Source organism: Parambassis ranga, chromosome 1 (assembly GCF_900634625.1).
Source record: "Parambassis ranga chromosome 1, fParRan2.1, whole genome shotgun sequence".
Lineage (NCBI taxonomy): Eukaryota > Metazoa > Chordata > Actinopteri > Ambassidae > Parambassis > Parambassis ranga.
The window spans coordinates 4,798,152-4,810,853 of NC_041022.1; the positions used below are offsets into that span (position 1 = coordinate 4,798,152).

The 12,702-nt window shown below is 52.1% G+C and overlaps 3 protein-coding genes across 3 annotated transcripts; 2 read left to right on the top strand and 1 right to left on the bottom strand.

Moving 5' to 3' along the window:
• The first annotated feature begins 67 nt into the window (after positions 1-67).
• On the top strand, positions 68-4,371 carry kat14 (lysine acetyltransferase 14). The gene is made up of 10 exons (XM_028417728.1): positions 68-348; positions 779-900; positions 970-1,091; positions 1,175-1,347; positions 1,424-1,858; positions 1,928-2,511; positions 2,645-2,778; positions 3,329-3,504; positions 3,576-3,766; positions 3,849-4,371. The coding sequence occupies exons 1-10, from the start codon at positions 90-92 to the stop codon at positions 4,020-4,022; spliced, it is 2,370 nt and encodes a 789-aa protein (XP_028273529.1). The 5' UTR covers positions 68-89; the 3' UTR covers positions 4,023-4,371.
• A 43-nt stretch (positions 4,372-4,414) lies between these two features.
• dzank1 (double zinc ribbon and ankyrin repeat domains 1) lies at positions 4,415-9,074 on the bottom strand. Its single transcript, XM_028421154.1, has 20 exons — positions 9,018-9,074; positions 8,677-8,878; positions 8,126-8,285; positions 7,954-8,035; positions 7,805-7,868; positions 7,494-7,713; positions 7,300-7,417; positions 7,118-7,231; positions 6,936-7,049; positions 6,782-6,895; positions 6,461-6,622; positions 6,160-6,370; positions 5,935-6,038; positions 5,739-5,822; positions 5,536-5,662; positions 5,386-5,426; positions 5,057-5,134; positions 4,857-4,984; positions 4,708-4,782; positions 4,415-4,630 (listed from the first exon to the last, which is right to left on the bottom strand). The coding sequence occupies exons 2-20, from the start codon at positions 8,783-8,785 to the stop codon at positions 4,468-4,470; spliced, it is 2,268 nt and encodes a 755-aa protein (XP_028276955.1). The 5' UTR covers positions 8,786-8,878; positions 9,018-9,074; the 3' UTR covers positions 4,415-4,467.
• Positions 9,075-9,412: 338 nt separating this feature from the next.
• polr3f (polymerase (RNA) III (DNA directed) polypeptide F) lies at positions 9,413-12,360 on the top strand. Its single transcript, XM_028402216.1, has 9 exons — positions 9,413-9,567; positions 10,096-10,213; positions 10,288-10,355; positions 10,586-10,653; positions 10,724-10,836; positions 10,950-11,093; positions 11,696-11,803; positions 11,938-12,129; positions 12,197-12,360. Exons 1-9 carry the CDS (start codon positions 9,506-9,508, stop codon positions 12,272-12,274), a joined length of 951 nt encoding a protein of 316 aa, XP_028258017.1. The 5' UTR covers positions 9,413-9,505; the 3' UTR covers positions 12,275-12,360.
• The last annotated feature ends 342 nt before the right edge of the window (positions 12,361-12,702 follow it).

The following is a 12,702-nucleotide window of genomic DNA, read 5'->3' on the forward strand; positions in this document are numbered from 1 at the left end:
AGTGATTTATGTGTTTTAGTTTGTATTGTATCAGTTTTCTTATGTCATTATTGTAACTTGTCAGGTGAACACCTACCTGAGGCGAGGGGATGGACAGTAGCAGTGAGCAGCTGGCTGGCGGTGAGGATGAGGCGGCCTGCACGTCGACGTCGGAGGGTTTGGAGGAGGGTGAGGTAGAGGGGGAGACTCTACTGATTGTAGAATCGGAGGACCAGGGCTCGGTGGACCTGTCACATGACCAGAGTGGTGACTCCCTGACCAGCGACGTAGGCGAGGAGGCAGATGGAGGCTGGGTCTGCGAGGACATGTCCTTCTACTGCGACCGCTGCCACAAGTGGATCCCTGCAGGTGAGCCAGCCAATCAGAGCGCTCCGTACTCGGTACTCATTTCGTGCTGATCTCAAGCGGGTTTTGTTTAATTTTATGTCATGTTTACGAGAAGCGCCGCGTCTCATACTCTGTGTACAGCTGGCAGTGTAACAGGACCTCTCATTGCAACACCAGCGGCACTGTGTGGCGCACTGTGTGGCGCACCGTGTGGCGCCACACAGCGAGCTGACAGTGGTCTGCTCAGAGTGTGTACTTGTTACACAAGGAGTTAAAAAAGAAGAAAAGAATTGCCTGTTGATTTTGTTTTGATATATTCTGTGTAGCTGACAGGTCAGAATGTCCCCCTGGGATTAATAAAGAATTTCTGATAACCGCGAGCCGCCATGTAAAATGCGATCCAGACTTTGGACACCCTGTGCTGACCAGCTGTGACTGTGCTTGTCCTCAGCTCAGCTCCGCGGTGAGCAGCCAAGCTACCTGAAAGGAGACAACTTCTTCAAATTTGTCTGCTGCGACTGCTCCGAAGATGGGAAGGAGAGCTTCGAGAGGATGAGGCTCACCTGGCAGCAGGTACACACAGACACACACAGATACGCACGCAGACACACACACCTCTGACAGTGGACTCCTGTGTGTCAGGTGGTGATGTTGGCCATGTACAACCTGTCTCTGGAGGGGACGGGCCGACAGGGGTATTTCAGGTGGAAAGAGGACATCTGTGCTTTTATCGGCCGACACTGGAACTTTCTACTGGGAACCAGGTCAGCTGACGGGTGGACATGTGACATCTGTTAGGGGATACGTTCATCTGAGTGACCATGCTGCTGTGCTTTGACCTCTGCAGGAAGAAGACGTCCACGTGGTGGAGCACAGTGGCCGGCTGCCTGTCAGTCGGAAGCCCCACGTTTTTTCGGTCGGGTGCACAGGAGTTCGGTGAGCCTGGCTGGTGGAAGCTGGTCCAGAACAGACCGCCAACCTTGAAACCCGAGGTCGACAAGTCCGTGACCAAGACCAAAGGTGAGCTGCACTCAAACGGCAATGTCAGGTGAGAGGTTAGGGTTAGGCCTCTGAGCTGTTGTGTTGTGTGCTGCAGCCTTCAAACCCACCATGGACCCAATCATCACTGTGGAGGGTCTGAGGAAGCGAAGTGCCAGAAACCCCGTGGAAAACGCCATGCAGCTGAAGGAGAAGCGCTCCCGAACTCAAGAGGCCAAAGACATTCGGCGGGCTCAGAAGGAGGCGGTTGGAGGTTACACGGACCGCAGCACTTCCTCCACACCTGTCAAGCTGGGGGGAGGTCGGGGCGGTGGCGCTGGGCGGCGTCCCGATCTGGTGCTAGAAAAAGGCGAGGTCATTGATTTCTCTTCTCTCAGCTCCTCAGACCGAACACCTCTCACCAGCCCGTCCCCATCTCCATCACCGGACTTCTCCGCCCCGGGAACGCCAGCTTCTCATTCAGCTACACCTAGCTTGCTATCAGAGGCTGACCTCATCCCTGACGCCATGCCGCCGCAGGCACTGTTTCATGGTAAGATACTGCAAGGCCATCCAGCTGTGTTATTGTGATGTAAGCTGATGTCCTCTCTGCTGCCTGTAGACGATGAGGAGATGGAGACGGAGGGAATGATCGACCCGGGGATGGAGTACATTCCTCCTCCCAGTGGCGGCCTTGCTCGCAAGAAGCTCCGCCCAACACCTGCTCACATCAAACATGAATCAGAGAGCGAAGACGAGGAAGGCCGTGAGCGCGAGGATGACTTTGAGGGGCGGACCGGACGGCCAGAAGTTCTGCCTCTTTCCACAGGGGTGTGTGGCAGCACCACAGGGCCGGAGCGGCGGAGGATTCCTCACCCAGAGAAAGACAATGGTGACACCAACCCCTCCCAAAGTCCTCGTTACTCTCCTCTCAGCCTGTATGAGGAGAGGATGCTTCTGCGGCGCCTGGACGCTTGTCCGCTTGCCTTAGCCGTCACTCCACAGGCCAAACGCCTTCACAGGAAGCTGCTGGTGCGCCAGGCCAAACGGCAGCGAGGGCTCCCGCTGCTGGACATAGACCGAGCCGTCAGCGCCACCCTCAGCCTGGTGGGAGGGATCTATGGCGCCCAGGAGGCAGGGTCAGTGCGGGCCAAAGGAAAATATTGCACCAGCAGTCAGGAGCTACGAATTCTTGACCGCTTCCAGGTAACCTGAAAGTGTGTTCACTCTGTGACATCACAGCTGTGTGTGTGTGTGTAGCTTCCATAGTTATATTTAACAGGCAGCTTCTGTGGGTGGCCTAATGTGTGTGTCTGTGTGTGTGTCTGTGTACATGCAGACTATCTTCTCTAACAGGAGAGGCGTTCAGCAGCACTCTGTGTCGTTCTGGCATCGCCTGATGGGAGCTGAAGGCAGTTTAGACCAAAGCATCAAGAGTCCGTACACATCACGCATCCTTAAACCGTACATTAGGTAAACACTGTGTCTGTTTGTTTACAGTAGTAGTACAGATGTGTGTGTGTCTGTCTCTCTGTCTGTGTGTGTGCATGTCTCTGTGTGTCTGTCTGTGTGTGTGTGTTTACAGTAGTAGTACAGATGTGTGTGTGTGTGTGTGTGTCTCTTTGTGTGTTGTTTACAGTAGTAGTACAGATGTGTGTGTGTGTTGTTTACAGTAGTAGTACAGATGTGTGTGTGTGTTGTTTACAGTAGTAGTACAGATGTGTGTGTGTGTTGTTTACAGTAGTAGTACAGATGTGTGTGTGTTGTTTACAGTAGTAGTACAGATGTGTGTGTGTTGTTTACAGTAGTAGTACAGATGTGTGTGTGTTTGTTTACAGTAGTAGCACAGATGTGTGTGTGTTGTTTACAGTAGTAGTACAGATGTGTGTGTGTTTGTTTACAGTAGTAGCACAGATGTGTGTGTGTCTGTCTGTGTGTGTGCATGTCTCTGTGTGAATGTCTGTGTGTTTGTGTGTGTTTGTTTACAGTAGGAGCACAGATGTGTGTGTTTTCTTGAGTTTAGGCGGGATTATGAGAGCCGCCCACTGAAGCTGCAGCTGCTGGCAGAGATCAGGGCGTTCCCTCACAGGAAGGACCCTGATTGGGGGCCTGAACCAGATGCCCCTGTTGACTACTGCTACGTCCGCCCAAACCACATCCCTTCAGTCAACGCTATGTGTCACGACAGCTTCTGGCCAGGTAACCCCCCCCCCCCCCTTTGCAGGGTCTGAAGCTGTCATGCTGTGACTGACCCGTGTCCCCCCCTTCAGGCGTGGACCTGTCAGAGTGCCTGCAGTACCCAGACTTCAGTGTGGTGGCCCTCTACAAGAAGGTGGTGGTGGGCTTTGGCTTCATGGTGCCTGACGTGAAGTACAATGAGGCTTATATCTCCTTCCTGCTGGTCCACCCCGAGTGGAGGAGGGCTGGCATCGGCACCTTCATGGTCTACCACCTGATCCAGGTGAGCACAGAACTCTGCAGTCAGCACAGAATTATTGAGTGTGTGCTGGTGCCCTTTATAACTGTGTGTGTGTGTATTTCAGACATGCATGGGAAAGGATGTGACCTTGCACGTCTCAGCCAGTAATCCCGCCATGCTGCTGTACCAGAAGTTTGGCTTCAAAGCAGAGGAGTACATCCTGGACTTCTATGATAAATATTACCCCGTGGACAGCACGGAGTGCCGCCACGCCTTCTTCCTGCGGCTGAGGCGCTGACCCATGTTTCAGACAGCTGCTCATCAGTCAGCACACACAAACTGAGTCATGTGACTGGCGGTCCGACACACTGAGGAGCTTCTCTTTTTGAGTTTCATTCAGGATGTCCAGCAGGGGGCACTGCAGTCAGTGTCGCCTCTACACACAGAGGTTAAATCAAGCTGAGGTGATGTTGACACGATGTTTGTGTGTAGATATATTTTCTTCATGTGTCTGAATCAGCTCCTCACTTTCAGGGTTTTTATCAGCTCTGAAATAAAAGCATCGATGTGTCGAGCAGCAGAAAACTTTCAGTCAGTAACTCTGATTCATGTTTAATGTTTTTAATAAAGAAAGGATGTAACAACTATTCAGCCTTTAGAAAATATTTCATAAAATCCTGGAATCCCTGATCTCCTACCCCGACACGTCCAGGGGAGAGCAGCCATGTTTCAGCCCCCTGTCTTCAGAACACATCCAGGGTCCCTCTGCCTCTTCCTAGTTTGGTGAGTAGGTCCTGTCCGGTCCGAGTTGCCAGCAGAGACACTGTGCTGCTGCAGCCGGACGCCACCGCCACGTCGTACGCTGTCTGACCGGCTGCATTTCTCTGCTTCACGCTGGCCTTACAGCTGGAACCAGGAAGATAGGTGATGATGTCTGCAGGTGGTAGGAGCAACAACTACAGCAACAGAGTAGGCCTGAATACCTGAGCAGGACCTCGGCACACTGCAGACCTGCAGAGCCCAAAGCAGCAGCCTCATGCAGAGCGGTGTTCTTCATCCTGAGGAGAAGGAATGCTCATGCTCATCATCATCATCACACGTTCAATCTTTCAAACCTTTCTGTCTGTCTTACGGTCCAGACTGCTTGTCCACATCAGCTCCTCGCTGCACCAAAACAGGAAGTACGTCATGGTGAGAGTTCAACACAGCAACCGCAAGGGCGTGTCGGCCATCGCTCCCACAGCAGGAAGGGTCCGCCCCCTGCAGACGAAATTAACTGTCAATCGTCAGCCGACCCAAAGGCAAGCGCTGTTTGGATGAAGTGGCTCGCACCTGATCCAGGAGCTCTTGGATGGTGCTGACCTGGCCTAGACCAGGACCCAGCTCCTTCAGCAGCTGATTGTCCTTCACCTGCAGAAACGCAGCCAATCAGAACACAGCATCTATTTCTGACTAACCAGGAAGTGAGAGGCGCCTGATCGGCTGTAAAAGGCTTCTGGAGCTGCTGATGGTACGTGTCCACATGCACATGTGTCAGGTGTAGAGTCGGTTAGAGAGGAACTTTATACTGATAAAGTGAAGCAACTTGACTCCAACAGCAAGGCAAACACCCAGAATGCTTTGCATGACACGTATAGTGATTGGTAAGGGTGGACATGTACCTTCACCGGAGATTTGGGCATCGGGAGACGTCTCGTCAGACCTGAGGACAGATCACAAAAACAGGTTTGGATCCAGTGAGTGAAGATGTACGGTGAATGTGATTGGTTGATTACTGATCTGATCCTCTCGGTTCTGTGGCATGTGATCACCTCTGTCGCTCTGATGGCTGACCTCCGCCAGCGTGCTTTCACTACTACTGTCAGAAGAGCGCTCTGTGACACCACTCAGAGTCTCAGTCTCACGGACCGGTCCGAGTCTGCCCTCCTCAGGACCCACCTGAGACCAAATGCCAACGTTACTCTACATCACGACATGTGAGGTGGAGCTGAGTCCAGCGTCTGTGTGAACGCACCTGTTTTTCCTGATGTCTGGCTGACACAAAACTGACAGTCATGCTGACTTCATACTGATCTTCCTGAATCACCGCGGAAACCATCTGCACCACAGGAAGACAGAAACATGTGAAACATGGCTTCAACCACACCTGCTCAGGTGAGTCCAAACAAATGTCTGAGACTCATCCTGTCACATGGTCAGATGTGGTGTACCCGGCCCAGGGGAGGCTCTCCCAGCAGAGTCCTGAAGGGGGCATTGTTTTGGGCGTAACTCCTCAGGTGAGCACACACGTGATCCAGTTGCTTCCTCCAGTAACCTGAAGACAACAGAGGTCAGACAGAGACGTCCACCTGAAGACACTACAGCCATGGAGACATCAGACCGTGTTCGGCCTGGCTGATGCGTCCGCTGCATTGCGAGGAGTAGCAGTATTTTACCTCGTCCTGGGCTGATGGCTGTCAGCAGCGGTCGCCGCTCCCTGGTTACCTGCTGTACTGCCGCCTTCTGCAGCTTGGTGGCTGATGGGTAATAGAGTCCTGCAGTCTGTGTGTATTGATCCACAGTGGGTGGGGGCACCTTTGCTGGAGGCAGGGTGGCAGAAGAGGGCGTGGCCTTCAAGGAGGCATCATGGGAGTTGGTGTCTAAAGCCTGTACGCACAGTGGACTCACTTAGCCAGGAAACAGTGCAGTAGAGACAACAGTGCAGTACAGACAGGGGATTTCAGAGGTGCAGCTTACGTGGCTAGTGGTAGCGCCTCTTGCAGGTGGTGTGATGGCACTGCAGGATGAGGATGGGGCCGGTCCTTCCAGAAAGATGCCACATGCTGCACAGTAGGATGCATATGGGTCTCCGCTCGCTCCACATCGGCAACATGTCACACAGCTGGTGGCGTGACCATGCTGAAAACACATCACATCGCATGCTATCCCACAATGCTTTACTCCCCAGCTAGCTTAGCACAAAGGTTGGGAGTAGGGGAACTGTTACCAAATGAACAAGGCTAACAGGGAGCTAGGTCTGTCCTGATTGGTCAGGCAGTCGCATGATTTCAGGGTTACCTTGGAGCCGCACCAGTCACAGTATCTGGCATCACTGCTGTTGATGCGTTTACACCTGGAGCAGGCCAGCATCCTGCTGTGTGATGCGCGAACAGTGGGGGCGCTGCTCCCCACCTGTTGACCAGAAGCACACAGTGAGCATGTGCAGAGGAACAGCTGACAGGAAGCATGTCGGTGTAGTTACCATGTGCAGGCGGGCCTCACAGGTCAAACAGCTGGTGACATGAGCAGGATTCCCACTTCCACAGCAAACACACACCACATGATCCTACAGGACAACAGCAGGGGACACAGTAATCTAAAACACACCCTGACATGGTTTACATGTTCACACACCTGCAGCGTGAGGCTGGCCTGCGGCTGCAGCTGGCGTTCGATGGCCGCCTCGCAGATCAAACACGTCTGGGTGTTCATGGGAACCAGCGAGTCGCAGAACACACAGAGCAGCATCTGCAGAACACACACACTCAGCATCACGTCAGGTGTGTGCAGGTGTGACTGAGCTTCGTGTACAGTACCTGTCCTCCCTCAGCAGGGGGCAGCCTCTGCCTTGGTAACGGAGTATTCAGGGCTCCACAGTGAGCACAGAACCGAGCGAACGGATCGGACCGACGGAGCTGGAGACACTGAGCGCACCTGGGGACAGGCAGGTGGACATTTTACTGAGAGGACGCTTATGGACGCCTCTAAACACATGAGACCATTATCCTACCGCAGGAAGTCGGTCTGCCGCTGCAGCCAGGTCATCTGCGTGCTGCTCAGCTTGGCTGGACCCTGAGGGGAGGCACAGGGTTTGACCTGTTTGGTCTGTCTGTTTACCACAGAGTCCAGGCGCCCGGAGGAGCCGGGCGGACTGGCAGTCCCAGGGCCTAAACGACCATTCAGAAAACGTGGACCTGACGGAGGAGAGCTGCTTCCCATGATCCTCTGCTCTGAATACACAAAGATACACACATGATTGGAAGTGTTTCCAACAGGCAGAATCCCAGCGATCACAGGGTCAGCAGAGGGGTGAGAGCAGACCTGCAGGCATCCCTGAAGAACCTGCAGACCTCTCAGCTGGACAGGAAGTTTCCTCAGACTGGTGCTGAAAAGGTCACAAAGAACCATCAGTGCACATAGGAACAGTGGAAGCCGGGGCTGATGGGAGCTGCAGTCTGAGGTCTGACTACCTGCTGGACGCTGTCCTCCATCTGCCTGCTCATAAGCTCCACGGAGAAGACTTTTGTCACCACAGCGCTCTCTCTGCCATCACTGCGACACAACCAAACACAAACAGGAAGGGCCATTAGAGCTGCAGGTAACTCTGGACAGGAAGTGCTACCTGGTCAGGTGACCTCTTACCTGCTGACAGCCACAGCTCTGATGCACACCCGGCCAGCAGGCAGCAGGATGGGCTCACTGTATCTCCTGCTGGTGCCTGCCAACGCCCGCTGCCCCGCCCCCGGCACCGCTGCGGGCTTCGACCCATCCAGAGTGTAGAGGATCAAAGCACCTGCAGTGTCTGCAGACACACACACACACACTGGCACTCTGTGGTTCTTCTGAGGTTTATGGATGTGTCACAGTGTGTATTTGTTGTTGCTGCTTGCTCAGAGTTCCTGTCGGACTTCTTATCTGGTTTAGTGCTCAGCACAGATGAAGTCAGAGTGGGAGACGTGAACATCTGACATGACACTTTTATGACATGTATGTGGTGGAGGAGCATATAACCCATGTTTCCCCATCCTCCAGTTAGAACTGATAGAGCTGCCCTCATATTAAACAGGTCTCTAAGACCACCTTCTTGATAGACCCACACTGTCAGGGACACAAGCATGATCCACTCAGCAGTCGGTCTGTGTGTGTGTCTGTGTGTGTGGTGTGTGTGTCTGTGTGTGTGTGTTTGGGAATACCTGATTGGATGGAGACAGGTGTGTCTGTGTCTATGTGATTCTTGGCTCTGTGGGTCTGCAGGTGGATGATGGGAATGATGAGCGGAGCTGACACTGACCCCGCTGCCATGGCAATCAGTCAATCAATCAGTCAGTCACTCAGCCGTGTGTAGTTCGTGTCCTTCAATGACAGCAGACCCAGATCACTGTAAAACTGCTCACTCTGTAGGAAAAGTTTTTCCCAATCAGTCAATACACTGAGCAGCGAGAGTGATCAATAATGACAGGCTGTTTCTCTCTGAGCAGATTAATCAATAATGACAGGCTGTTTCTGTCTGAGCAGCAGTGAAAGGTTTTCTTACCTCAGATTAAACTTGATGATCCACCGGACGCTCCTGCTCTGCTGCGTTTACAGTAACGTCTCCATGGCAACGAGCGCTGCCCGGGGCGCCTGTTTTAAATACCGGAGTAGCCGCGGCGGGCGGGGCTTGAACAGCCATACAGTGACGTGTCCGCCCTCGCGGGCTGCCCGACGCTACGAAGGCCTGCTTTACAGGGTGCTCACTCATTTTTAAGAAACTTTAAATCAACGTTTCACAGATAAAAAAATATTGAAAAGTATCAAACTATTCAAACCAAACAAACTAAACCTAATCTGAATGGTCAGAGTCTCCGCATAGTGACAATAAAAACATCATTAGGGTGAAGATTCAGGTTTTTAAATCAGGCAGGTTGAAGGACCCCTCCTGCTGCGGAGGCTCCTTAGGACCCCTCCTGCACACTCAACGTTGTTTTGATATCAGCTAACAGCGGCTAACAGGCTAACGGCTCCGGAGCGGAGCGGAGCAGAATGGCTGAAGTGAAAGTGAAGAAGGAGACGAACGTCTCGGAGGCTGCGGAGGTCGAGAGCAGGTCAGCAGCACCGGGCGGAGTTCTGTCACATTTACCCGGGCTTCAGGTTTGGTCTCAGCTATGGGACCAGCCAGACCTCACCTGAAGCCCTGAAGGTCCAGCTCCTTCCCTCAACCTGCTCCTGATCATTTCTACTAGTTTCCCATGTCATCAGATAATGTGTCGATGAATTTATTTCAACATTAGTAAGGATCTGATCATAAATGTGTTTGACCGACAGGCTGCTTACAAACAGACAGCATGACTGACAGCAAAACTTATAAATATACCTGCTGAATATTAGTAGTGTGTCCTGACGTCCAGATATCATGGCAGCTGGTCTGTCCCTCTCCTGACGGTTCTCTTCCACCTCCAGCGTGTCCACACTCTGCTTAATATAATAATAGGCCTTATTATCTATGTTTTTTTTTGGCTGGTGCGACCTACAGTCCAGAAAATATGGTAAAATGGCGGGTCTGCTCCTGTCAGCAGCTGGCCATCATGTCTGTATGTGTTTCTCCATGTTCACGCGTGCGTGCATGTGTGCAGGATCAAGGAGTTGTGTCAGCAGTTCCCTCAGGGCATCACAGACCAGGTGATCCAGAACGACATGCCTCACCTGGAGCCTCAGCAGAGAGCCATGGCCATCAACAAGCTGCTGTCATTGGTCAGCTTCCTCTCACTGTTCACCGATCACACTGATTGACAAGGTATTGATGATGTCATGTTAAACTTCTCCAGGGTCAGCTTGACCTGCTGAGGAACAGCTCAGGCCTCCTGTACAGACTGAAGGACACTCAAAGTGTCAGGTACACACAGATACTCACAGATACACAGACTCACACAGACACACACACACACACACACACACACAGACAGAGACTCACACACAGACACACATAGATACACAGACTCACTGACACAGACTCACACACAGACAGACACACAGACTCACACACAGATACACAGACTCACTCACTGACACACACAGACAGTGTACATTGTGAAGACTGAGCCGGAGCTGCTGTCTCTGTTTCAGTAAGATGAAAGGTTCAGACAACCAGGAGAAGCTCGTCTATCAGATCATCGAAGATGCAGGAAACAAAGGTAATGCACACACACAAAGGCAAACACACAGCAGCTGGCTGTGAGATGCTCACCGTGTGTGTGGCTGCAGGTATCTGGAGCAGAGACATCAGATTTAAAAGTAACCTTCCTCTGACTGAGATCAACAAGATCCTGAAGAACCTGGAGAGCAAGAAGCTCATCAAGGCTGTCAAATCTGTGGCAGTGAGTCCACACACACACACACACACACACACACACACACACACACAGATCAGTTACAGCAGTTGTTCCAGCACTTCCTGTGTAGATACAGCATTTTTGTCTGTGTGTTTCAGGCGTCTAAGAAGAAAGTATACATGCTGTACAACCTGCAGCCAGACCGCTCGGTGACGGGCGGCGCCTGGTACAGTGACCAAGACTTTGAGTCGGAGTTCGTCGAAGTTCTCAACCAGCAATGTTTCAAGTTCTTGCAGAGCAAGGTACAAACGTAATACACATGGCCGCTGTCTGCTGCGATGCCATGATGCGTGTGTGTCTGTGTGTGTGTTCTGTGTGTGTGTTGGCCCTGTGACCCTGAGCTTTGTGTGTCTGTGTGTCTCTGTGTGTGTGTGTCTGTGTGTGTGTTGGTCTGTGGCCCTGAGCTTGGTGTGTGTGTCTCTCTGTGTGTCTCTCTGTGTGTCTCTCTGTGTGTCTCTCTGTGTGTCTCTCTGTGTGTCTCTCTGTGTGTCTCTCTGTGTGTCTCTCTGTGTGTCTCTGTCTGTGTGTCTCTGTGTGTGTGTGTGTGTTGGCCCTGTGACCCTGAGCTGTGTGTGTCTGTGTGTGTGTTGGTCTGTGGCCCTGAGCTTTGTGTGTGTGTCTGTCTGTGTGTCTCTCTGTGTGTCTCTGTCTGTGTGTCTGTGTGTGTGTGTTGGCCCTGTGACCCTGAGCTGTGTGTGTTCTGTGTGTCTGTGTGTTGGCCCTGTGACCCTGAGCTTTGTGTGTGTGTGTCTCTGTCTGTGTGTTGGTCTGTGACCCTGAGCTTTGTGTGTGTGTGTCTCTGTCTGTGTGTTGGTCTGTGACCCTGAGCTGTGTGTGTGTTGAGGCTGAGGCAGCACGGGACAGCAAGCAGAGTCCAATGGTCCAGAGAAACAGCTCCTTCGCCACCTCACATGAAGTCTGGAAGTACATCTGTGAGCTGGGAATCAGCAAGGTAAGTCACGGTGACATCACTCCTCACGCTGACCAATCACACACCCTGCTGTACCTGCAGCTCCACAGCTTAGTGCGAGACGAACAGTTCAAGGCGGACAGGAAGGCTGTGGTCTGATGAACCGCTGTGTGCAGGTGGATCTGTCCATGGACGACATCGAGACCATCCTGAACACACTGATTTACGATGGAAAGGTGGAGATGACCGTGATCGCAGCCAAAGAGGGGACGGTGGGCAGCGTGGACGGACAGATGAAGCTGTACAGAGGAGTCAACGCCATCATCCAGCCCACAGGCCTCGTGAAGACGCCGTGTGGACTCTGCCCGGTAGGCCTCACCGACACTTCTGTGATGTGTTGACAGTCCGCTGAGCTCACTGCTTTCCTCTCTGCAGGTGTTTGATGACTGTCATGAAGGAGGGGAGATCTCACCATCCAGCTGCATCTACATGACGGAGTGGTTGGACTTTTGACTGCCACGTGCTGCCATTGTTTTTTTTCTTTGATGAGCTTTATTTTCTATTTATCACAATGTTCAATAAAACCACACAAAACACAAGCTGAGGATTTTGTTTCTGTGTAAGGATGGAGAGATTAAACACTGTGAGATTTCCAATGGCCCTTGAATGCATCGTGTAAAAATTAAACCTCTTTATTCCACATGTCAGAGTTAAAATCCTCCAGAAATAAAGAGTTCACTCCAACAAGATCCAGTAAAATCTAAAAGTCCTGTCCTCCTTAGCAACCAGTAGGAAGCCATGATGGAGTCACATGTGAGCAGCAGTCAAATGACCAACACTCAGGGAGTCTCGGTCTGACCTGCAGCTTCCTGCAGCTGATTTCTGTCTGAATACCTGAGTTATTCTGCACACACACAATCTGACTGCTCTCTGACTGCAGA